The following is a 25,787-nucleotide window of genomic DNA, read 5'->3' as shown; positions in this document are numbered from 1 at the left end:
GAGAGAGAGTATACAGGTATATTTAAACATCAGATACGCAGATACATATATATGCATATACATATGTAAATTGATTTATTAAGACTCTTGCTATGACTCAATAGTTGAATCATGAAACCATTGAGTCTCTAAAGCAACTTTCCCGTAAGAGTTTAAGTAAGGAGCATCTTAAAGGTCTTCTCTAACCTTGTGTGGACCAATCCTCTTTCACTTTGCATCTTGTTTGAGTGTCTGCCATGATTTCCCTAAAGTATTAAGAATGTAGCCTACGCAGAGTTTTCCTAAGAGAAGGCTCGGTATTTTCCCTCAGCCCTGCCGAGCATTACATCGGGGTGGTCGCAGTGTCCGTAGAGTAATGATACTGAGCATCGTCCACTACAGCTACCATGGGCCGCCTTCCTCTCCTCGTCCTCTTCATCTGCACAGTGATTCCCTTTGAATTTGCACCGGCCGCCAAGGTTTGTAGAGACATTCTACACGACAAGTCGTCCCCGCCGCGACACCTCCACGCCTTCAGAAACTCCTGCTATGAGTTTGTGGAGGAATCTTTGGACTGGTTCCAGGCGGAGGACGCCTGTCAGGAGAGGGGGGGGTCGCTCCTGGATGTCGTCGATGGCGAGAGTTTCCTCCAGAGCCTCAAGGAAGGGACTCTGGAGTCCGCCCTGACCTGGTGGCTCGGAGAGGGGGTTGAAGAACCGGGCCGTATACCCCCCACGGGTGAGCCGATGACACCCTTACTCACTGTTCTCTGTGTAGACACTTGTGTGTGTAATGACGACTACTAAATATATCATGTACTGTAGCCTACTAGGGACTGTACAGAATGAACTGTAATGTATAGAGGTTTGAAGTATTCTGTACTGTTGACTTTTTATATGTATACTCTACTGTGGACTTGATATACTATTTTAATGTATTATATACAATATATAAAATATTCTTAAGTATATAGCATATGTGACGTCGGTATGCTGTTTAGAGCTATGTCATATGTATTTGCATCTGTGTGTGTGTGTGTGTGTGTGTGTGTGTGTGTGTGTGTGTGTGTGTGTGTCTGTGTTTGCATGTCTTTATCTATTTTTTTTTCTTTATCTATGTCTTTATCTATTTGTTTATTTGTGTGTGTGTGTGTGTGTGTGTGTGTGTGTGTGTGTGTGTGTGTGTGTGTGTGTGTGTGTATGTGTGTGTCTGTGTTTGCATATGTCTTTATCTATTTCTTTTTCTTTATCTATGTCTTTATCTATTTGTTTATTTATGTGTGTATGCATGCGTGCTTGTTTGTGTGTGTGTGTGTGTGTGTGTGTGTGTGTGTGTGGACTCCAGATTCGACAGAACTGGAGGCTTCGAGGGACGCCTCCTCATTCCTTTGTACCTACCTGGACCCCAAGAATTACCTGGTGGCAATCCAGGACTGTGACAAGAGGCGCGGCTACCTCTGCTCTCTGGGTAACCATCTCCCCCCCCCCCCCCCCCCCCACACACACACACAGACACAAACACACACACAACTGTTAAGGCAGACTTAGATTCTGCTTATACTAGAGCATTGGTTCTTGAACTATGGTAAGTGTACCACTGGTACGCGCTGCGCTATTTAGTGGTACGCAGGAACTAACCCTTTTTTTAAATAAAATAAAAAACATAATAATATCACAATACTAGTACGAATGGAAATACATTAACCATCAGATCATTAAAATGGGGTTTAAACAAGTTTGGCCTTTCCTGTAATATTTTTGTTTCAATATCAGCCTGTTTCGTAGACATCCACGATTACAAGCTAAACTGACGGCAAGATATAATCTCTAAAATTATGAATAGTTCAAAAACCCTGCGATCGTGGCTCCAAGCGGGAACTATCAGTGACACTGAACCGAGCACAGGTGGTTTGTGGTGATGTCCTTAGAAATGAATCCATGAAACCATTGCATCTCAAACGTCATCTTACAACCACTCAGTGCTGAAAGAAAAAACTGTTGATTTTTCCTAAGAAAACGTGTTGGATTGAAACAGTCAAAGCCCAAGATTCAATAGTCAGGAACAACATCATTGCACTCCGCATCTCGCTCAGACAGCAGTTCCGCTAATATTTCTCAGTGACGGCCAAAGCGAACTGGATGAGAAACACGTTCACCAATGAAACCTCTGAAATGCCAGAGGACTTGACAGTTGATGAGCTAACAGAATTGTCATGCGAGGAAACATTGAAGTCTGCTCTCTGTGCTTTCGGACAACGCTGTGTGCTTTCTCCTTTCTTTTTCGACCACATATCAGTGTGTGAAAGGCTTCTCTTCACTTGCCATCATAAAAACGAAATACAGAAGCAGGATTGATGCTGAGCCACACCTGAGATTGAAGCTGACCTTGTGTGATCCAGATATTACAGGACTGTGTTTGCAGAGGCAGGCGCAACCTTCTCATTAGGCTTATGGAAGTTAAATTATCAACGTGCTGGACAACTTTTAGTATTATTTGTTTTTAGCCTAACATTTTTTCAAAAAGGTTTTTGGTATAGAGTTGTTATTCTTAATGTTCTCACTTGCTGTGTGTGTATGTGTGTGTGGAACTGTTCTATTTACCACTTTGTACAACTGACAGTTAACAATAAATAATGTTATCATTAAGAATAAATGTGCCTCCTGTGTGAACTCTGCGTAGCTGAAGTACTACCCAAATACTGGGTACTGGGTATTACCCAGTACTCAGTTGGTACGCAGTTGATTTGCGTTGGTATGCGTACCAACTGAGTTGGTACGCAGTATAAAAAGTTTGAGGACCACTGTACTAGAGTATAACTCTCTAACTGCATATATATATATATATATATATATATATATATATGGTCCCACAGCATCCTAAACGGGTTCTATATCCCCTGCGTAGCCTACAGAGGCCGTTGCAATAGCTTACATAAGCAGCTATCTAAAAATTAGCGGCATGTCATGTCAAGGTCCCAATTTGTCTAATTTATTTATAACCTTTTGTATTAAACAAACACTTTAAACATCAACAGACATAATCATCAAATTAGATCGTGAGACGTCACTGAATTTGTGCAAGAAATCCATCGTACTCGCAGAATCCCACATAAACCCTGAACGGCAACCCCATCAGCATCAAAACCCAACAGCGGTTATTTGACGTTTAAAAAGTGTAAGCAGCCTGTTACTTAGAACGAGCAGGACTGTAACAGCCTCTTTACTATTCCTCCCATTGAACAGATATACTGCCTACAGAAGAAGTAACGGTAAGAAGAGAATATTATTCTTGAATCAGAAATAGCTCATGAGTCAACAATCGTTTTAGTTTGGTTTGAGATATATCTCTATATGGCAATGAGTTTACGCTTGTGTCTTGCCCAAGGCCGTTAATTCCTGATAGTTTAATAACAAGACCAACAGAAATGCCGTCTGAAAATATATTATTATTAAATTGGTTTTGATTTCCATTTTTTTCACAGGATGAAGAGTCTTCCACTGGCCCACAAAAAACTCGTAAGTGAAACTCTCTACGGGTCAGTCCAATACAGGCCGAACACACATACTCACACTTTTTAATAACGTAAATAATATCATTATTTACGGTAAGAAAATGTTAACTTTTTCCCCGCAGGTTTTGCCAGAGATGTAGTCCTGATTGAAACCGTTCTTGAGGTCAGAGATATTACATTTTTAAATTGATGGTATGTATTTATTTATACGTATGTTTATGGTTTATCAAGTAAACAATTCTTTCTTTCTTTTCATATTCAGGCCTCTGATCGGGATCTATTTTTTATGGAAACAAATGAATGGACCAATGATTACAGGGTCAGTAACATTTAAGTCATGTCCTACTGACATAGTATACTATTGATGTAGTAGACACTATGGATACCATTCCAAATCATAACTCAACCGCCTAACTTACAATACGGTTTATGTATATATTTCAGGCAGTATATTGAGGTAAATGTCTGTTTCATGTTGGATGAAAGATAACTTTATGAAGGTCCTCTTTCCCTCAGAGCATCTTCATCACCAGACTAGCAGCAGCTGTGATGAAGATGAAGCCAGAATATGCGACGAATAACAGTCTGACCATCAGCCACATTATTAACTGTTGCAAGGCCATCGAACGCCTGTCAGAGAAGAAGTGTGATATCGACACAAATCCTAACCCCAAGGTCAGGTGCTAAATATTAGGCTAGTCCCATATGGGATTAGAATCCTGTCATAATTCAAACCTGAAAAAAGGCCTGTTCAAAGGCCTGTAAGTCTGTGTTTGAAAACTCAATACCTTGTAAAAAAAAAAAAAAAAAGGTCTTGCAACATTGAAAAAAGAGATTATAGCCTGAAAAAAGTTTAAAACATCTGAAAACATGATTTTGTGTTCTATTGTTCCTTCTTCACCATTTCCACCAACATATTTTCAAAGTTGAAAAATGTTCACCAGCACATTTGCAGTTTCAAATCTGACACTGTTCTGGCTTGGCTGGCTGCTTTTGGTCGCTGTGTATTTTGCAGTGTATTCAAATAACGTATTTTATATATTCTATATAGCCTATTTGTTTTGAAGTCTAATAAGATTATACATAACATTATGTACAAAGTTCTCAGTTGTAGCGTCATGTAGTTTTATATAAGTAAAACCGCAGTGTGGGCACAGTGGCCGATGCGGTAGCGACGTGGTAGCGACTTGTTGTTTTGCGGGAGGAAGGTCCTTGGTTTGGAGCAATAATTTCCTTGGTTGAAAACCTGAATGAACATCAGCATTAATTAATTGTATTAATTGCACACACACATCATTTAAGTAAATTGTAATAAGTATCTGACAGATGTCTCCCTATACTCTTTTAGAACATGTTTGAGAAGATCTTTCAGATCTACTCCATCATCAGCATCCTGTTGGTTTCGGATGAACCCCTGACAGTTCACCATGATTCAGGCACCATCTACCAGATCAGGTAGAAGTTGGGTCCAAACAATATTGTTCTTACTATCCTTATTTTGTGTTTGGCTGTGTAAGACCAATAGGCTGTAGGAAAACTAGACCATGGTTAGTCGAAAGGATAGAATGTACCTGTGGTAAAGTAAAGACTAGCGCTGATAAAGAACAGTTTGCCTTTCATAAAGTACTTTGAGGCCCTGTCCACACGGAACCAATTTTTTTGTGAAGATGCAAGTCTTGTGCGTTTGGGTCGACGGTCCAAATGGATCCGGTGTTTTCAGTGCCCGAAAACACACTTTTCTGAAACCAGGTCCCAGAGTGGATAAGATAAAAACGGACCAAAAAAAAAAAAACGGACCAATCTAATCATCCTCCTGTATAATTGGCTGATTCATTAATTCCCTCACTCTCCACCTCAAGCTGGTGTGTGGTGAGCGTTCTGGCGCTGATTGGCTGCCGTGCATCACCCAGTGGGTGCTACACATTGGTGGTGGTTAGTGAGGTCCCCCCTTCACTGTAAAGCGTCTTTGAGTGTCTAGAAAAGTGCTATATAAATTCAATCAATTATTCTAATTATTATTACTGTAGCTGTGATAAAGGACAGAATGTAGCTGTGACAAGAGACATACTGTCATTTTGATCGAGACCATGATTAAGGACTTTAAAATAGTTGTTATATATCTATATATATGAGAGATTTCAGTAGGTATTTGTGTTTTAAGTAAAAGTAAATTGTTTTAGTTGATAATTGTTTTACTCTGCTTGAAAAATTAAGTGATTCTAATAATTGGTTATTCACAGGCTCAAACCAGAAGAAATGGGCAATGCAGAGTTTACATCTGAACCCAACGGGCCGTCTGTTAAACTCCCTTCGTTCTCAGTATTAAAACCTCACATCCAACAGTATCCCAATATCATCGCCCAGGTATATGTGTCAAATATACCTGTGTGTTTGTGTGTGTGTGTGTGTGTGTGTGTGTGTGTGTGTGTGTGTGTGTGTGTGTGTGTGTGTGTGTGTGTGTGTGTGTGTGTGTAGTTCTTGGTGGGAGAGGTCACAGAAGCTGACCGTGAGGATTTGTGGCTCAGCCCCGCTCTATTTCTCAGTTATTCTCCTGTATGAGGTGAAAAAAAAAGTATATATACTTCCTCTGCATCGGCCCATTGTTGCTTATACTGGTGTTTTAGGATCATGTGGAAAACTCAAAATGAGGGAAAATGTGGGCACCCAAACCTAAGTGGCAGGGCTGCTCCATGATGGGAATGTGTTTTTAGGCAACAACGGTAGTCTATGACTCAAATATACCCAAGGATAAATCCTGGTTGATTATTGTTAATTGAAGGGAAGCCTGTAATGAACTCACCTTTTCCTCCTCACAGTTGGGCTTCTTCAACAAGCTACCCCACCAGAGCAATGAGACCATCGTGGATAACGTATGCAGCTTCTCACTGTCCAACGGGCTGAATCCAATCACCCTGAGCAACCTGTCAGAAATGATACAGGTACGGAATCACGCTGGGATGCAACTCCTCCATCCATACTTCCTGGATCCAGCTTTTTTGGGAGTCTTTCAGCATGCCATTCAACGCTGCTAACTCACAGGTGCTAATGCTTATTTCCTCAAGCTACGTTACAGATACTAATGTCACCTGTTGTCTTGTCAGATCTTCATCCCAAACAACGCTTCGGGACTTCGGAATGAAACTGTTGAGATGAAGAACAGCACGATTGTCTTGACCTCGTTCAACGTCACCGACACCAAAGCCACCATTGTCTTCAATGCTCAGCCAAGCACCAACATGTCGTTGTTGCTGCTTCTGGCTGCGGGGAGTCCTCCAAACGTTACCAATGCCAGCAGTAGCGTCATCTTAAACCAATCAGGTAGCGCTTAATCTAGGGTGGATGCTAGAGTATCATCGGCTAGCATCTGGTCAGGACTGGTCCCTTCTACTTCCGAGGTGCAATATGTGATCTCTTACTTTCTGTGAAACAATAATACAGACGAAGCAAGAAGGAGAAGAGGAGGAGGAGAAGAATGACAAGTCGAAGAAATATAGAGTTTGACAAATCATTTAAAAAAGCAATCAATCAATTTCCCTGCCTCGGAAGTCTCTCCCCATCCTCAAACACTATCGGTGCTCCCTTGTGAGATCAGTGTGCCTGGGAATGAGGTTATGTGGTTAAGCAGAGGCTAGCATAACTTAGCATGGCTGTGTCATACTTGACCAACTCATATGCAAATGATAATTAAAAACTAACTAGACTATAAGTCTGCTCATTCAAAAGATAGTGTAGTGGCTTCTTCGTGTAACTGAAGTGATCATTGGGTAAGATGTGCTTCCTTACCTGATCGATAAAGGCATGTATCTGAGTTTACTTTAGGCCTATACCACATTTTTTTCTTTTAGTGTGTTTTATCATGTTTTTAACCCAGCAGAGTGTCAGTCTGAACATTTAACCCGTGTCCTCCTGTGACAGTCGGGTATCGCTGGGTGGTGACGCCCGACATGCTACAAGAGACGCTGGGTGTGTGGTTCCTCAAGGCGGTCCTCTTCAACGCCAGCGACGAGGAGCGCCTGGACGTACAATTCGTCTCCTTCATCACCAAGTGCATGTTCTGGGACATGGTGCGGGAGGAGTGGAGCATCGAGGGCTGCCAGGTCAGACTGTAACCTTGACCTCAGTCAAGGTTAACCTCAGACACCACTTGCCTTTGTTGGAATAAGACAATTTGCCTTATATAGTACACTGTTTAGGGCATAACCTAAAAAGTGATGTTGATTTGAGTGCACAAATCTGGTTCTTTACATAGTGCACTACTTTATACCCGAAGTAAGTGCACAACTGATGTACACTTATTTCTGCACTATGTACCACGATGCATGGTAGTTTTCATTGCCCTCAGATTCATCCAATAGAGATGAGGGCCAATTCCTACATGGTCCAAAAGTTCAGAACGATCAATAGTGACTAATAATGACTAATCAATAGTCATTAAATTAAAAAAAAGGTTAGTTTACTGGGTGCTTAAGGAGTAGTTTGTGGTTCTGACAAAAGCTCTGGTTCTCTCAGGTGGGACCGCAGAGCACCCCAGTGCTCACCCAGTGTCTGTGCAACCACCTCACCCTGTTTGGGAACTCCTTCTTCGTCATGCCCAACGCCCTGGACCTGTCCGAGACGGCCGACCTGTTCCAGACCATAACGGACAACTACGTGGTGCTGGCGCTGCTCTGTGCCTTCTTCGGCCTCTACCTGGCCACCGTCCTCTGGGCCTGGTACTCGGACCGCCGAGCACTCATCAGGGTCAGGACCTGTCTCTCTGTCGCTGGGTTACTGTGACGTTGCCTTGTAGGACTTCACGCGATGCTTTTTTGGATTTCATCTGCTTGGGTTTTGATTGGTTTTGAATAGAGCTAAAGTTCTACAGAGCAAATGTTAACCTGACTTACCTGGTGAAATTGAGCTGAGGAATGCAAAGAAATAATAATGCGTAAAATATATGTACAAAAATATAAATATATATAAACATATTCCTATTATTCGGATGAACCCATTTACAAAAGTGGTTTATTTTTTATTTATTCAAACTGACATATTTCGTGTTTTTATCCATTCACGTATTCACATGTTTCCTCCATTCGTTCTGTGAAACTTCAGAGGAAGATCACTGTCCTAGAGGACAACCACCCATGTGCCTCCTACAACTACCTGCTGAGTGTGCACACGGGCCACCGCAAGAACGCCGGCACCTCCTCCAACGTAAGACACCTGGCCCCCTCCACTCAGGCCTTGACAGTCACCTCACTATTCATAAAGCTACAGACAAAGCATCTTTAACTATGACTTATACAGACAAAATATACAAATAATAATAAAGCACCTATCCTACCAGTACCAACCCATTGATTGATTGAGGATTGACAGAAAAATGATCTTTTAACATGTCTCTTTTCCTTTCTCTTTGGGGAGCTAGGGTTAGGAAGGGGTGAGAGTTATGACATGTGGCCTGTGAAGCCCTTTGAGACTGTAATTAAGGGTTATACATTAAAATGTACCTGACAACCGCACTTACAACAACGAATGTTGTAAGTCTCTCAGTTGACGGTGGTTTTCATGTGTCCATCTCTCTGAACATGTCTTTAGTGTTTATATTTTCTCTATCTCTCTGAACATGTCTTTAGTGTTTATATTCTCTCCATCTCTCTGAACATGTCTTTAGTGTTTATATTTTCTCTATCTCTCTGAACATGTCTTTAGTGTTTATATTTTCTCCATCTCTCTGAACATGTCTTTAGTGTTTATATTCTCTCCATCTCTCTGAACATGTCTTTAGTGTTTATATTCTCTCCATCTCTCTGAGTTTGCAGACCTCAGTGTTTATGTGTGTCCCGTGGCTTTCCTCTCTCTGAACGTCGACTCTTATGTTTATGTGTGGACCCCCCCCCCCCCCCTCCTCCTCCGTCAGGTGACAGTGCGGCTCATAGGCGCGGACTCGGAGAGCGAGACGCAGAACCTGACGGACCCGGACAAGCCGGTCTTTGAGAGAGGAGCGGTGGACATGTTCCTGCTCTCCGCCCCCTTCCCCCTGGGCGAGCTGCGCAGCCTCCGCCTCCAACACGACAGCTCCGGAGGACAGCCCTCCTGGTAGCCTTCACTAATCAATAATCAATCTATAATCAATAACACGTTGATCATAAGAGAGATGAGACAGCTCCGGAGGACAGCCCTCCTGGTAGCCTTCACTAATCAATCATCAATCTATAATCAATAACACGTTGATCATAAGAGAGATGAGACAGCTCCGGATCACCTGGTGATCAATAATCATCTAATATATAATATGAATACTAATAATTACATTAATAGCACTACTTATAATGAATACGTAGAGCACTGATCAATAATCGATAATCATTTATAATAATATGCCACGATGAATGTGAGTGTGTGTGTGTGTGTGTGTGTGTGTGTGTTTGCGTGTGTGTGTGCATGTGCGTGAGAATATTTTTGTGTGTGTGTGTGTGTGTGTTTGCATGAGTGTCTGCATGTGTGTGTGAATATTTGTGTGTGTGTGTGTGTGTTTGCATGTGTGTGTGCATGTGCGTGTGAATATTTTTGTGTGTGTGTGTGTGTGTTTGCATGAGTGTGTGCATGTGTGTGTGAATATTTTTGTGTGTGTGTGTGCATGTGCGTGTGAATATTTTTGTGTGTGTGTGTGTGTGTGTGTGTGCCTGTGTGTCAGGTACATCAACAAGGTGATGGTGCAGGACATGCAGTCACGCCAGGTTTGTCAGTTTCTGTGTGACTGCTGGCTGAGCTCGGACCGCGGCGACGGAGCCACAAAGAAGGTTTTCAACGCTGCCAAGAACAACGAGATCGCCAGCTTCAGGTTAGAGACCCGCGACAGACCATAATTATCAGCTCATCAAGTCACATTTTACCTTTTAATATTTTGTCATTAGTAAAAACTAAAGGGAGGAGCTTTATTCTAAAGATATCTTCAGTGAATACAGACAATCATTAGGATGTTTACTTTGGTTATTGCTATTTTTAAGGTCTTGTTTTGGATGCACTATTTACGAGACTATATTGTCACTAAAAGGCGTTTTTACACTGCCAAGCCGGTTCGGTTCACGGCTTGGCAAGCCTGGAAATTTCACCGTCTTATCTCAAGTTGCCTGTGTAAAACCAAGGGGGTAAAATCCCCCATCTTCACGGAGCGGGCTTTCTTGGTTCACTGGAGAAGGCGGGGCTGCGAACGAAGAGTAGACCTCTTTAGAATAATTTGCATACTACAAATGTTTATATTTTTTTATGATTCAAGAGACTCGCATGCAAGAATGAGTATACATCTGAGTGTAGGCTACAAACGCAATTAACTATTTAGAAAAAAATGCCAAAAAAAAAAATGCCAACATATTCTTTATTTTACTGACCACTTGCTTTTTATCCCGACAAAAGCCTCGTAAGGAAAGTTCCTCTGCGTCTTTCTTGTAGATCACACCATCTTTCCCCATCTTTGTTTAATGTGACTGCATCACCTTCTCTCCCATGATCAGCAGCTCGCGGAATTCACTTTCTCTCCAGTTAGAACTGCTCATGTTGATATCGCTGCGTTGTCTCTGTCTAGACAAACACCTCTACCCAAGCCCCCCCCCCCGAAACCGCGGAGCCATTGCATTTATATCAGAATGAAACCCAAACCACCAATGTAGGGTCTGGGAGGGTAAATTGGGGTGCTAGCTCAAGCAGACAATTTACCTCAGGCAGTGTAAATGCACAAGCCATGCCGTGAAAAAGGCATGCATAAGACGGGCATATTTGGCAGTGTAAAAACGTCTTAAGAAGCTGCTTTTATCAAAAGAGACTAACAGTGAATACATATGCAATTCATCGTGGAGCAGATAATGGTTAGTGCGTCTTGCTCAAGGTAGACTTCATACGGGGAAAAGAAAACTATGTTTAGGCTGGGATTTGAACACAACATTTTACTGGATTATAATATACCACAGCTGTCCAACATGTTGAAATGTACTGATACAGCTATCAGGTACAACACTAATAGCCTTACAGATGCCAAAACAGAGAGGAGATTTGGCGTAATAATGTGTACAAAAGACAGAGAGTAGTTTATTTGGGGGGCATTGCAGTTGTGTGAGGGCAAGACTTTGTTCTGTGACAGGAACATTTTCCACAACCGGACCTCTACGGGCTTCAGGGACGAACACATCTGGGTGTCCATCGTGGACCCCCCCTGGCGCAGTCCCTTCACCCGCGCACAGAGGGTCTCCTGCTGCATGAGCCTGCTGCTGTGCACCATGGCCATTAACATCGCCTTCTGGAACATTCCTGCAGACCCCAACTCCCCCGTTCTCTTCTCCTTTGGTGAGTAGGGGGGAGGGAGAGAGAGAGAGAGAGGTGGAGGGGGGGGGGGAGGGGGGAGTATATATGTGTGTGCATATGTGTATACATACATACGTGTTTGTGTGTTGTCTTACAGGCTCCCTGCACGTTACGTGGCAGGAGATCATGGTGGGCGTGCAGAGTGGTCTGCTCATGTTCCCCATCAACATCCTCATCATCACCATCTTCAGGAGCATCAAGCCCCGCCTCTCCGTCGGAGAGAAGAAGAGCAAGCAGGAACTGCAACCGCCGTCCGTTACCATACCCCTAGTACTGCAGGTCGGATTACAATAGATTATATTACATTACATTAGGTAACATTCCCTTCCTTTACTGTAATGGCTTTTTTGTTCCAAAATTCAATGCCACTTTCCCAGGAGAAGTAGTATCCATCACATTGATGCTCATACATTCCAAACATTATCCTAAATCAAAACTTTGTGTGTGTGGTAGTGGTTGAAAATCGTTTTTACTTATAACCACTAACTGATGGGACTCTAAACCTTGCAGTTCCCAAAACTACTTCCCAAAATTGGGTTTTACCAAACCCTCTCTGAATGTAGCTGAGGTGCTAATTAACAATTAATCACTCTCCTCAATTATCGCCATTATCTCCTTATCAAGAAGTTCACAAAATTATAATTCATAATTCAAATAACTTCATAAAGGCTCCTCTAATTATATTATATTAAATAACATGACATTACACTAGATAACATTATATAGTAATACATTAGTATATATTAGGTTAGATTACAATAGTTAAGTTATTGGTTGAATTTGATTTGTTTTGTGTTGTGTCATAGTGTTGTTGGATCGTAGTGTGTGTAGTGTGTTGGATTGTTTCCTGTTGTAGTGTAATATGTCTTCTTGTTGTAGTGTATTGTGTCTTGTTGTTAGGTGTTAAGTGTCTTGTTGATTGTGTGTAATGTGTCTTGTTGTAGTGTAACATGTCTTGTTGTTAGGTGTTATGTCTTGTCGATTGTGTGTAATGTGTGTTGTTGTAGTGATTGAACAATCAAAGCTGAAGTTGTGGTCCTGCAGGAAACAGAGAAGGTGGTGATGTCTCTGTGTCAGAGCCCCAAGAACAACGTGTGCTGTCTGGAGGAGAGGCTGGAGTCCACCTACCAACTGCCCCTGGCCCTCGACAAGATCCACCAGGTCCTGCTGCTCATGCAAGGTATGAGCACACACACATACACCGACCCTGTGGGCAAACCCTCCTACACCATAACACACGTGTCAGCAGAGTTGTAATGGGTGGGGTGTGTGGAGGAAGTCCAGTGCTTAAAATAATATTGTAATAAACCTAGAACGAGGTCCGATTGTTACGGCTAGAGGAATACGACAAAACAACCCAGGCAGCGCCATCAAGATACAACCAATGATCTTTATTTGATACAAGTAATTCCACTACCAAGCATCTCAGACTGGGTCAGGCTCCTGAGCTACTCCACCCCACCGGTTGTCCGCCTAAGCGACCCACTGACCCACCACAGCCACGTAAAGGAATGACACGGCACACAGGGAACCCCACAATACTCAAGTCAATGCTTCCGCACGCGCACCCTACTAAGTAAAAGCAACACACACACACACACACACACACACACACACACACACACACACACACACACACACACACACACACACACACACACACACACACACACACACACACACACACACACACACACACACACACACACACACACACACAGAATAGCGGTTTAAAACTCCCGGGATACAAGACCCTCTAGGCTTTGGTGCTGGTAGGCCAACGGGAGAAGGGAGACGCTAGTCCAGCACTCTTGAGGCCTCCGATCAGTGACGGAACCGGAGCGCCCCTCGCTGGGAAGCCGCACCGCCTACGCACTCCTACTCCCCGGCCGTAGCTCTAGCGCAGCCCGCTAAGCTATCTTCGCCGCCGGCAGCCCTATTAGCGTGCGAACGCCACCCACCCCCAACCCTTGAGTGCAGCTCGGCGTTAGCGTCAACACATCACTTCGCAGATTCAACCACCCGTCACTGTGCCCTTCTCTTAAATTCCTCAATAATCACCGTCACCTGCTCACCGGCTCCTTCACCCTCATCAGTGATCAGGTGCGACCAATTAATTAACGCAACCGGCTCTTCTGTCCCTCCCCCCCCCCCACACAAGACAGTCAACACAATGCCTTCACACCAAGTTCTTCATTACAATATATACATGAAAACAGGACTGACTTATATTTAACAAAACTGAACTATGTAATCATATTTTTCCTTTGCGTAAAGGGATGGTGACCATTGCCCATTGCAGATTTTTATGTGATTTAATTGATTGATTCGTACCATATTATAGTGTGATTGCAACAGTCTAGTAGCAAAAGTGTTGATTTTTATAAACTTGTGTGCATCTCCATGACACTTCCCATCACATCAGCTGCGTGCGAGAGGAGCTTTTCTTGCTAAAAAACCTATCCGAGGAATAGAAGGGGAGACGCTTGAACCAGCAATCTGGGTGTGCAGGCGATCAGTTCAAGAAGGACCAAAGCATTGGACGTCAATGCAGTGATTGACTGCTTCACTGCAAATGACAACAGGGGGATCGTTCTAATTGAGCTTGCATTGTTGTAAAACACAACATTTAGTCACGTGCATTTCAATTATTTAGCCTATTAGCCCGGGATCATTGAATCTTCTTTTTCTCTAGTCGTATTATTTGTTAGTTTGCTGCATCAAAATGTATTAGCACCTGCTGTAAACAATGCAGTCCCCCCGTAGCTCCCTTAATCATAATTCTTGGCTCCACTACTGGTTGTATAAGAGCTGATGCAATCAAACAAAACCTTTGTACATTATTGTATTATGTGATGTGGGTCTGTATGTAATGGAATTTGTTTTGATTTCTCAGAGGTGAGGCCAAAAGCTAATTTTCTTTTTTTGGGCCAGGCTATTCTATAAACCTTAGTATTTGTAATAGGATGTTTATGATATAAGATAAACATACTTATATGGTCCTAAAGGAGAGGATGAAAGAATCCCCTACTGGGTAAATAATATGATATATATATATATGTAACATTATATCTGACTTATTTTATGATTTATATTCATGTACTACTATGGTCCTCCAGGAGAGGGCGAAAGCACCCCCCACTGGGTGTTCTGCAGTCGCTACCTGCTGCTGTGCCTGGCCCACCTCTTGCAGTGTCTGGAGAAGTTGGACGTGAAGAACTTCCACAGCCCTGCAGACTCCCAGCAGCTCTTCGACATCACTAACCAGCTGCTGTGCAAGGCAGAGATGGTCTACACCTGCCACAAGGCAGCTTGGTACACAATCGATATGCTCTATATATACATAGTAGTATACATATATTTACACACGCAAACCTGTCACAAGGGAGCATGGTGCATTATATACATATTCTATATACAGTATGTTCACATCTGCCAAAAGGCAGCATGGTGTGCTCTTTATATACTCTAGATCAGGGGTCTATTTTCCTCTGAGAGCTAATCTGATAAAATGAAGGTGGCCGAGAGATATTCATGTTTATTATAATTAGGAACATGTATTCAAATAGCTGATCTGCATCCAAACCAGTTAATTCAGCATAACATAACATAATCTTAACAAAAAATAACAGTTAACATAACATCACTTTCCTTCACTTCATTGTCTGTAGTTCACATTCATTCAGTCTTTATTTGTGTGTGTGTGTGTGTGTGTGTGTCTCTGTGCGTGCGTGGGTGGGTGTGTCCAACAGCCCCACTCCAGTGAATAGAAAGAAGAAAAAGATCTCTGGCGGGTGCTCGCTGCCCTGGTGGTCCGTCTTCATCGCCTGGTTCCTTCTGCTCTCCATCAGTGGCATCTCCACCTTCTTCACCCTCCTCTACGGACTCAAATATGGCAGGGAGAAGTCAATCCAGTGGGTCATCTCCCTGGGCCTGTCGCTCTTCCAGAGCATCTTTATCCTGCAGCCCTTGAAGGTAAGCAGGTGGCTTCTAGTTGAGTCAGTCAGTACGTTTACATGCATAGCTCAATCCGATTAAAGTCATAGTTCGACTATGCCCCGCATTTGGACAACTGCAATTGTCCGGTTATACATGGCGGTGAGTAAATCGATTCATTGGCCGAAGCGTGTCATACTCCGGTACATTAGGTGGCGCTGTGCCCATTTCAACTAGTGGTAATAGAGCCGCCGGCTGACCTCTTTACGTCACCAGCAACAACAAACTCAGGCGGCATTCGAGAAAGATGTTTTCAGTCGACAGCTGTCAGTTCACTTCGGGTCCATATCATTTCTCAGACGCTCCATTGTTCCGACCTCTCAGTCGTATGCGGACTCAAGTCCAGCCGGCGGAGCTGGCTCTGCTGGCGGAGGAATCTGCATACGAGGTCGGAACAATGGAGCGTCTGAGAAATTATATGGACCCGAAGTGAACTGACAGCTGTCTACTGAAAACATCGCTTTCTCCTCCATGTTGCGTTTCAATCTGGACTTCAGAGAATCAACGCAAGTTCCTTTCCCCTAATTCCTTCTGCACCATGGCGAGATAACCCCCACTAGGCGTCTTTACTTGTTTTGGAAGTACCCGAGAGTCTGAGAACCCGACTCATTCTTTAAGATTCATAATATCAGAGAATACCCCCGTCAGTTCGGCCGCGGTGCAATGAATGAATAAAGATCGTGGTTACTACTTTACAACCTCGTTGATGAGCAACATTTAGAAAAACATGTACTTTTAATTCATTCTTGGGTGAAATCGAAGCGTAGTGTGTAGTGAATGCATGTTGATGAGCAGCTGTCTGCTGAAAACATCTTCTCCCGCCAGAGCAGCCCCTCCGCCGCCCGTCCGTATATGGCATTCCCCGCCGCGGCGCAATGAATGAATAAAGATCGTAAACACATCGGGAGAAAAAAACGTTTATTTTGACAGATGTGCCCGAAGTTACTACTTTACAACCTTGATGATGACCCACATTTAGAAAAACATGTACTTTTAATTCAGCCTTGGGTGGAATCGAAGCGTAGTGTCTGTGTGCTTCCACCTTTACTGAATGCATGCCATGCACGCTCCCGCGGCCGGGGATACAATTCTTATAGGGGGTAACTACATTCACCGGCTTCCTCCATCTTCTGCACCACCAAGCTTTCTTGGAGATTTGGACCAGGATCAATCCATATCACTACTATGCAACCCACTACATCACATCCCTCTTTGTTTAAAATATTGATGCATAACACCATGATATTGTTGGACAGGAACCATGTGTGTGTGTGTGTGTGTGTGTGTGTGTGTGTGTGTGTGTGTGTGTGTGTGTAGGTGATCGGTGTGGCTGTGTTCTTCGCTCTGTTACTGAGGCCCGTCGCAGTTGAGGAGACAGAGGAGGTAGAGACTGTGATTTCCGGTAAGAACCAGATGGTTGTGACCTACGGTATCATCATGTGACCTACGGTGTCATCATGTGACCTACGGTGTCATCATGTGACCTACGTAGCCAATGCTTTCGGTCTCCTTTGGCTTCTAAATATTGGATCACAATCAATTACATCAAAGATCCGTGCCCATCTTTATAGATTTAACTTTTGCCTTAATCTTTTGTTTTAAAAATATTGTTAAAAGTGTATTTGTCTGTTTAGGATTGTTTAGCTTTACCGACATTGCAATAGCATGATATTTTGTCTAAATTTTATATTTAAGCAAAACCCTTCTTGAGGGAATGTGCATCGTGCCTATGCAGCATAACAAATATCCACAATATTGCACCACCCCAAGCATGTTACTGCTGTGTAATCAAGTAAGTTAGTTGCCCTATTGATGATTGACAAAAAAAATCTCCCCTCCTTTCCACAGAGCAACAAGACAGGTGCAGGTGGTACACTGGCAGACAGGGGGACTGAACACACACACACACACACACACACACACACACACACACACACACACACACACACACACACACACACACACACACACACACACACACACACACACACACACACACACACACACACACACACACACGTTTTTTTAGGAAACATCTGAATATCTGATGAGACATGTGGATGCCCGGCTAATCAGGGTTTAATTTAACTGTGCTTGAGGCTGCTAAATCTGAGGTTTAGGGAGTAGATGATTTAATATGATTGGTAATGTGTAAGTAGATGAAAGGTAGTTTTGCTGCTGCTAATTCATTTAAAATATTGTTTTTTTAAATTGAAATATGACTAGAACATAATAAATTAGATATGATATGCTAAGCAATGTGTGAGATTTTAACTACTATCTACTCCTTACTGCATACAATTTGACCATGTTAGATATCTGCTTTTAAGTATTGCAAGAAATTATGAGGAGCTCGGATTCAAATTATAGCACATTTCTTAATTAAATTATCCTTGCCATGAAGTTAGTTTTTGTCAGCATAACTTTCAGTTTCAGTTGAACATGTTTCAACCTAGTTTTAAATGATTTAAATGACACTGGCTATTCCTTAAACTTTTTTTTTTGTTCAGAAAACTATCAAGTATTTGGTAGGCAACAAAAAATATGTTATGTGAAATATGTTAATAAAGTCAACATAGGATACATCTTATTTAATCAAATTTCCTGCTTTAGCCATTTTATGCATTTAATCTGTATTACCTGTGCGAATCTGAATAAAGTGATCTAAACTCTATCTGAATATGCTTAAAGGTGCATTGTGTAAGATTAAGCGGCATCTAGAGGTGAAGTTGCAGATTGTCACCAACTGAATACCACCTCCTCTCACCCATACCTTTTGAACGACGACTGTCAAGGTTTAAAGGTTTGGACATACTTTCACTTTCACTACGCTGAGCTTCCGTTTCGGCAGTTAAGGAAAAGGTTAAGGGATTCGTCTTACAGCATGGAGCGACTGATTCTCAGTTTTTTAACCTATTCAATCACGGTAAAGCCGCTCTGATTGGTCTAGATGATCTCAGAGTCTGAAAATTCTTTAAAACACAGTTTCAGATATATTTTACCTTTAATTAATTTGTTAAAATACAAAAAAGGGAGATTTCACTGCATTTTTTGCATCCAGACCACATTAGACCAGGTTCAATGAAACACCACTACACCTAGACTCCTAGAGTTTGGACGACATTATCACAGAGAGCCTATACATTATTTAAAACACAGTTTCAGATATGTGAAACCTTTATTCTATGTGTGAAAATGGTTTTCAATCAGGACCAGGTCGAATGTGGTCCAAATGTGATAAAAGCATTGAAATGTGCCTTTATTGCATTTTCACAAATATAATAAAGGTTTCACTTTTTTTTATTCCGGTCACCAATTTATGCATTGCACGGTCTTGCTGTGCGCTGCAATACAATGTAAAGTTGTGTTGTTTGTTTTCAAGCTTCTGCTTCTGTTCATCATTGATTCAAATAAATTACATTTCGGCCACTGTCAATCAAGAATTACTGCAGTAAATATTTTATTTCAAAACATTTTTAATAAACAATGATTTGAGTAAGCCCTCCACAAAGAACAGAAAAAAAAAATACTCATTGCCTATTAAGAACTGGTAGTGTTCCTGCCAGGTTAAACACGCCTTACATACCTCATACAGTCGGGTGTAGAAGACTGAACAGATGACTCATCACAACTTTTAGTGTGTGGAAAAATACCCTTTCAGGTGTAGTGTCAATATCTGTCGACCTATGAGCAAGGCCCCTGGAGGGAGGGGCCACATAAGCGTAGGTAAAGGAAATGACAAGCATGCAAATGAGGCACCCATCTCCCATCGGGTAATGGCGGACTACAGCACGCACAGGAAATCATTTCGTAAAGGATAGTCATTTTCAATTGTTTTATTCTTCGTTTACAGTTCAGCTCTACAATCTCGCAAGATTTGGTATAAACAGTTTAAAATAGTTAAAGATTAACTTTAGTGTTCTGCATATCCAGCAGACCATTATCTTGTTATATCCCACATATTTTTCACCAGTTTATATATATTTATTAGACTATATATATTCCTAGATTTAGAGAAGGTAGCTATCCCGCGATAAATAATGTTTGTGTAAAAGGAAATTCTCCAGCCATAAGTAATTCTAGACATGTTCACGGTGGGGGGGGGGGGGGGGGTTTGTTAACCTGATGACCAGTTTATTAAGGCAAATGTGCTGGGCCCATTCTTCCAGTTTGATATAAAACTACAGAGCACCGGAGTCAGACCCTGCCAGCTAACCTAGTACTTACATGAGCTCGATTGCAAATACCTAAAAATAAACTGGCAAGGGTGGAAGGACTGGTAAGACTGGTTTGGAGACTATTTGCCAAATGTGAGCAAAGGCCAAAGAGACATTAAAGACAAGAGAGAAACCGTAACCTTCTAGTCACAGTACGATATGTTAGATTGGGTTTGTTAAAAAAGAAAAGAAAACGACATTCAAAGTTCTAGTGAGAGTACAACTCAATCAAATGAGCTGCTTTACAAATGACAGACAGAAACAAAATTGTAAATATCAATAGAGGTGTGTGTGTGTGTGTGTGTGTGTGTGTGTGTGTGTGTGTGTGTGTGTGTGTGTGTGTATGTGTGTGTGTGTGTGTGTGCGGGTGTTCGAGAGAAAAAACATTAAGAGGACGACTTGGCTCACATCTAACAGCGAAGGTTGAAGGTGACGTTTGAGAAGACATTACTTGGGCTTGGGAGGAGAAGTGAGGGAGGAGAGCGGACAGAGTCTGACTCAGCTTCGGTGCGTTCCAGGAACGGCGGAGGAGCCTAGGTCTTCTTCTTGAGCTCCTCAAAGCGCCGCGAGAGGTCGTCGAAGTCGATGTCGTCGGAGGAGGAGGCGGTGTGTCCACCCACCGAACTGTTTGGCATCGTGTCGGGGACCGACGGCAGCTCGGGCAGAGCGTTGTTGTCGTAGAACTGCCCGGACGCGTGCGGCATACCTGCAGGGAAAACGCCAAATGAGTTCTGGTTAATCTGCAGTTTAACTCCAGGTCTGCTCAACTGTACTATAATAGCGATGTAAAAAAAAATTGTACAGATAATGATAACGAAGACTCTACCTATAGTGGTTCCCACCCTTGGTTGGCCCATGACCCCAATTTCTATGTCTGGATAACTTGTTGAATTAATGCGCATCCACTTCACCACATCGATCGTTTCAACCTGATGAACATCTCCTTGTAATGTCATTGTCTCAGTAAACGTATGCACCTTACACCACACTACTGAGGCATCAGGTATACTGCCCACGCATTAGGCAGTGTGTCAGTCTATATACAGGACCTTCATCAGACCTTGCAACTCTTTCAAATAATTATTTTATAACAAAATGTACTGAACTAGAAAATATGTTTTAATAAAGCCACATAGTTTAAGACATAAAGAAATGTGGAATGGCTGAAATCAAGTGGAGTAAACAATGTAAACATGCACACCATTTAAAAAGAAAATTGGTTGGAAACAAGTAGTAAACAAATAGCTAAAGTGATAAAGTTTGAATACATTAGAGATAAAATATAGAATATATTATCTATATTAAAAATATAGACATTGTGTTCCTAGGTTAAATATTGACATTGTTATGCTCTGCGACGTCTGATATGATTAGCTTTTGTGATATCCGCCTTGGGCTAGAGCGGGTGGCATGCTCCCGCCCAAGCCTCAACAGAAGTCAACGAGACCAACTGAAAATATACGAGGCGGCGGATTTCGTACAGTATCCGTGTTCATTATATTAGGTTAGGCAGGCATATGATGGTTTGTGTCCTGGTCACTGCATTAGCGACCCCAACTGGTTGGTTGGTTGAGCTCCTGCGCCCCCCCCCCCCCCCCCCACCCCTACAGTATATGCACATCAGGCAACCTCAAGTGGAGTCCGGAAAGAGGTAGGGAACCACTTCTGCCATATCTGTATCTGTCAGAAAACCTTCTCACACCAACACACTACAGCATAGATACGTCTTGCTTGGCCATTCACTGCATCAGCAGTTTGCAATGATAACGTATCATCTCAAAACTCACCAATAGACTGGGAGGGGACAGAAGGGGTGACAGGTAGGTCATCGATCTGGAAGATAGAATCAGCATTACTTCAAAGACTGGTGTCTGTCTTTTATATTCAAAAGGTAGGGCAGGTTAATAGAAGCAGCTAGTGTGCAGGGTCACTATCAGAGCAAGTGGCATATTTCATTTCATTTTTCATTTCAAACCTTTATTTACATATGTTTACATATGTTTGCCTGGACAATGCAGGGTGAGAGAGGAAATCTGTGCAGCCAATGAGGATCTTAACATAAGCAGCCAATGAGAAGCTCAGCGTTATCAACCAATTGGTAACTTGGTTGAGAGAGCAAGAGCGAGAAATTAGTGTTTGGAAGGTAAGAGAGACAGCTCTTTCCTGAGGTCTTTCCTTGCTTGCTTCTGCCTTCATTCTTCTTCTGTCTGTATAGGTTGGGGAATAGAAGGGTGGGGGTAGGGGTTATGGGCATGGGGTCCGGACAGTTCAGTTACTTACAGACTCGTACGTGGGGGGGCAAGTAGGCAGCTGGGGGGGCTGCCCCCCTCCCACAGGGAAATGGTCAGCATAGGTTCCAACAGGGGGGCCGTAGGGTTCCTGTAGGAGAGGAGGAGGAGGAAGGTGGGTAAAAACAGGAACCAAGAGGATAAGATGGATAGATGGATAGAGAAAGGTAGATAGGATGAGGGACATGATATAGACGGATAGAGAGTAGGGCTGTATAGCCTAATTAAGAAGCGATAATGGGAAATTTGACCAGCATATCATCAAAATGTCCAGAAAACAAAACCTCAGCAGGTCACTTTGACCGGCACTGTTTTTTTCTAGCGGGAACGCTGGTTAGTGCTACCAAACTTTCCAAATTACTATTATTTATTTTACATTAATATTTTGAAATACGTAGGCCTAAACCACTAAACTAGTTGAGGATTTTTTGCCTCCAACTAAATGTTACATTAAGTTAAATGTTATATAAGTGGGATAATGTGGTTTAAATAAAATGCTTTTTAAATTTAAAAAAAATCGTGGGATGTATGGAACTGTGGGTCAAAAAACGTGATACAAATTGAATTGTGAGTTGGTGTATTGTTACACCACTAATAGAGAGGAGACAATACTTTAACGAGTAGAAACATAAACTATTAGAAAGCGCACCATGATTGTTGCAGCAAACTAATTGTCATCCATCCATGCTTTAACAAGGAGTCCAAAGATGAATAAAAAAAAAGTGCTTCTGTTACCCAGACCACAAACGACAATCAGCACATCAGAGGAGGTTTGTCTGGACTTACTGCTCCTTTAGAGGGGTAGTTGAACGCTGAAGGCATGTGCATGGGCATGGGCATACCCATGGGCATACCCATGGGCATACCCATGGGCATACCCATACCCGGGGCACTGAAGCCCCCCCCTCCTCCTCCTCCTCCTCCACGGGGCTTGTTGTCGCTGTCGACGTCGATCAGGTCGGCCTCCTCACCGGGTGAGACTTCGGGCTTCCCACAGAGGAAAGGCATGTTCTCGGTTAGAGGGTTTATTATTTTATTATTGCCGTGTTAAATTGCACAGTCTGATATAACCCCCTGGGATGCAGTGACGGGTCGGGCTCTCACCCGAACCATGGCGTCGGGCTCATAGGGCACGTTGTAGTTCTTGGCGATCTCTATGAGGTAGCGCTCAACCAGAATCTTAGGAGGGGCCTCCACACTGAGCTTGTGCATAAGCTGAGGAACACAACGTTGTGATCAGGACCCAATAATTTCTGTTCAATGTTCCAAGGCACACGGTACAGGAATAGTTTGAATTGTCTACCCGGTCGTTGACAGTGCCGATCTGGTTTGTCCTGCACAGCTTGCCATACTCCTTGCTGTATTTGGCACACAGCTGATCAGACACCTGGAGAGAGAGAGAGAGAGGAGTGCCTGGTTTTCATAACACATGACGTAATCATCTGCTGGCCATGAGTGTTGTGGTGGTCATGACAACATGAATTAGTGCAGTTGTCGAGACAACAACAGTGCTAGCACTCTTTACAGAAATACTGGATATGCTTTAAAGTGGTAATTCTTCGTTATGATAAGGAACTTACAATTTTGAGTTCGGCCACCTCTGACTGGAGTCGTGGAGCGGCCCAGATGAGGGTAGACACAGACTCCTGAAGACCGGGGTCCAGCTCCCTGGTAGAACACACACAAACCTTGAGCAATCTCTCTCTCTCTCTCTCTCATATGTGCATTACTCATGCATGAGTAATGCACATGCTCTTGTTCAGTGACATATGCTCCCCAATGGTGACACACCGCTGTGTATCAGGTGATGGCGCCGTAATTTGCGTCCATAGGTAGTAGTGTGAAATACATTTATAGTGACAACGTCTGGTCTTACACACGTCCCGTTAGGATACGTTGGTGATCCAGGAAAACATCTGGCAATTAAGCAGGAAGCACACTGCGCTACTTACTTCATAGACTGGATGAGGCCGAAGCGTGCGAGCAGCAGGTCACAGTGCAGCTCCAGGATCTCCATGGCCTCCACCAGGTAGTCCTCCCGGATGATGTGTTCGACGCGGATACGTGCACGTTCATCCTTGCCCCCCGACAGATAATCGGCGATCTCCTTCCTGGCTTTTTGGGCAAGCTCGGCTGTGTTGGAAAAAAAAAAAATAATACCCTTATTTATACAGCAGCTTAAAGTGCTGTACGAGTAAAAGAGGAAAGTGTTGCCGGGAGTGCAACACATGAACTATGCGACGATCTTTAAAGTGTAGCAAGAGTATTGGATTTAACTAAATCACTCACTTTTCTTTTTCTCCAGGAGCTTGAGTCGGTTGATGACAAGCCGCAGGTTGACTTTAAGTCTCTCGGCTTTAAATCCTCCTCCCAGCATGTCTGAGATCTGTGCGTTAACAGAGAGGATACCCACAGATACTGATGACCGGTGTCATCATGTGATCGTGACCGTACCACCAGAAACACGAAACAAAAACAAATGTCCCAAGACGGGGACTTGAGAAGAGAAACGTCTTCCTAAACTAAAATGACAATGGACAGCTGTTGGGATGGGGTCAAGGATTCTAACAAACCATTTAAGTCTCTGCTGTCTTCTCCAATTCCGTTTAGTTAAGGAGCTATTACAATTTCCCTAGCATGTGTTAGCTAACTAAATAAACAAATGAATAAACACCCAATACGGATAAACAACATAGAGAACACTTAAATCAAACAAAAGCGTGTTCAAGTATCGACTAGGACAGTACCTGTATTGATCAGGATTGAGCAAAATTTGAGCGAGAATTGTTTGTTTGCGTTGGGTGGTTCACCTTCTCCTTCCGCGTTGGCGATCTAATGTGCGTCACCGGAGAGGGGGTTTCCCCGGGCGCACCGTGGTGACATGAGCAGCAGATGGCAGTCCTCGACACCACTTGGTACCACGGTTAAATAATTATATATTTGAATATATATTTAGATAAACAATCATTCGAGTTCGAATGAGTGAGCTGTTTCTGAAAGAACTAAATAGAACTCGATGGTTTTTAGGTACTACTATAACCACTGGGTATGTACAGTCACTCAGAGATGCCAGAGAATGCCTAAAATAGACCTCTGAAGAATAAGTCCCGCCTCCGAGTCAATGTCTATTATCGTTATAACAAGATCTGTATCTGACCATTGACATACATATTTATATGTATTTATTTATTTATTATATACGGAGACCACCAGACCTCCTCGAAGCAAAGAAAATGGTCTGTTAACCCGCTCTATTAAATACCAAGAAAGAAGACGCCATAATACCTGCTCGAAAAATGTATTAACGTTTTTTTTTTTAATTGTTAGAATTTAGTTAGAGTTGTTAGAGAATGAGGAGTACTCGTAATGTGAATGTAAATTAATGTAAAGTAATGTGTGTAGTTTTGAACTACACACATGTTCCATCTAGTTTCGACTGTGTTTTTGGATTGTCGG

General features: G+C 42.7%; 2 protein-coding genes across 2 annotated transcripts; one reads left to right on the top strand and one right to left on the bottom strand.

Annotated features, from left to right (window-relative positions):
- Nucleotides 1–386: 386 nt before the first annotated feature.
- Nucleotides 387–17,721, top strand: pkd1l3 (polycystic kidney disease 1-like 3; the record flags this gene model as incomplete). The annotated part of the gene is made up of 19 exons (XM_084476368.1): nt 387–717; nt 3,613–3,653; nt 4,007–4,165; nt 4,839–4,945; nt 5,731–5,854; nt 6,307–6,429; nt 6,592–6,808; nt 7,406–7,587; nt 8,000–8,230; nt 8,585–8,686; nt 9,393–9,571; nt 10,170–10,316; nt 11,610–11,812; nt 11,928–12,109; nt 12,875–13,010; nt 14,950–15,145; nt 15,583–15,805; nt 17,144–17,228; nt 17,675–17,721. The coding sequence occupies 19 exons, from the start codon at nt 387–389 to the stop codon at nt 17,719–17,721; spliced, it is 3,015 nt and encodes a 1,004-aa protein (XP_084332494.1).
- A 1,541-nt stretch (nt 17,722–19,262) lies between these two features.
- On the bottom strand, nt 19,263–25,188 carry ist1 (IST1 factor associated with ESCRT-III). The gene is made up of 10 exons (XM_084476130.1): nt 25,079–25,188; nt 24,621–24,717; nt 24,284–24,464; nt 23,912–23,999; nt 23,635–23,718; nt 23,436–23,546; nt 23,118–23,318; nt 22,324–22,422; nt 21,831–21,876; nt 19,263–20,749 (listed from the first exon to the last, which is right to left on the bottom strand). Exons 2-10 carry the CDS (start codon nt 24,706–24,708, stop codon nt 20,577–20,579), a joined length of 1,071 nt encoding a protein of 356 aa, XP_084332256.1. The 5' UTR covers nt 24,709–24,717; nt 25,079–25,188; the 3' UTR covers nt 19,263–20,576.
- Between the last annotated feature and the right edge of the window lie 599 nt (nt 25,189–25,787).

This window comes from Micromesistius poutassou (assembly GCF_964030765.1).
Source record: "Micromesistius poutassou genome assembly, chromosome: 12".
Classification (NCBI taxonomy): Eukaryota; Metazoa; Chordata; class Actinopteri; order Gadiformes; family Gadidae; genus Micromesistius; species Micromesistius poutassou.
This window is presented reverse-complemented; position numbering and strand designations above follow the sequence as displayed.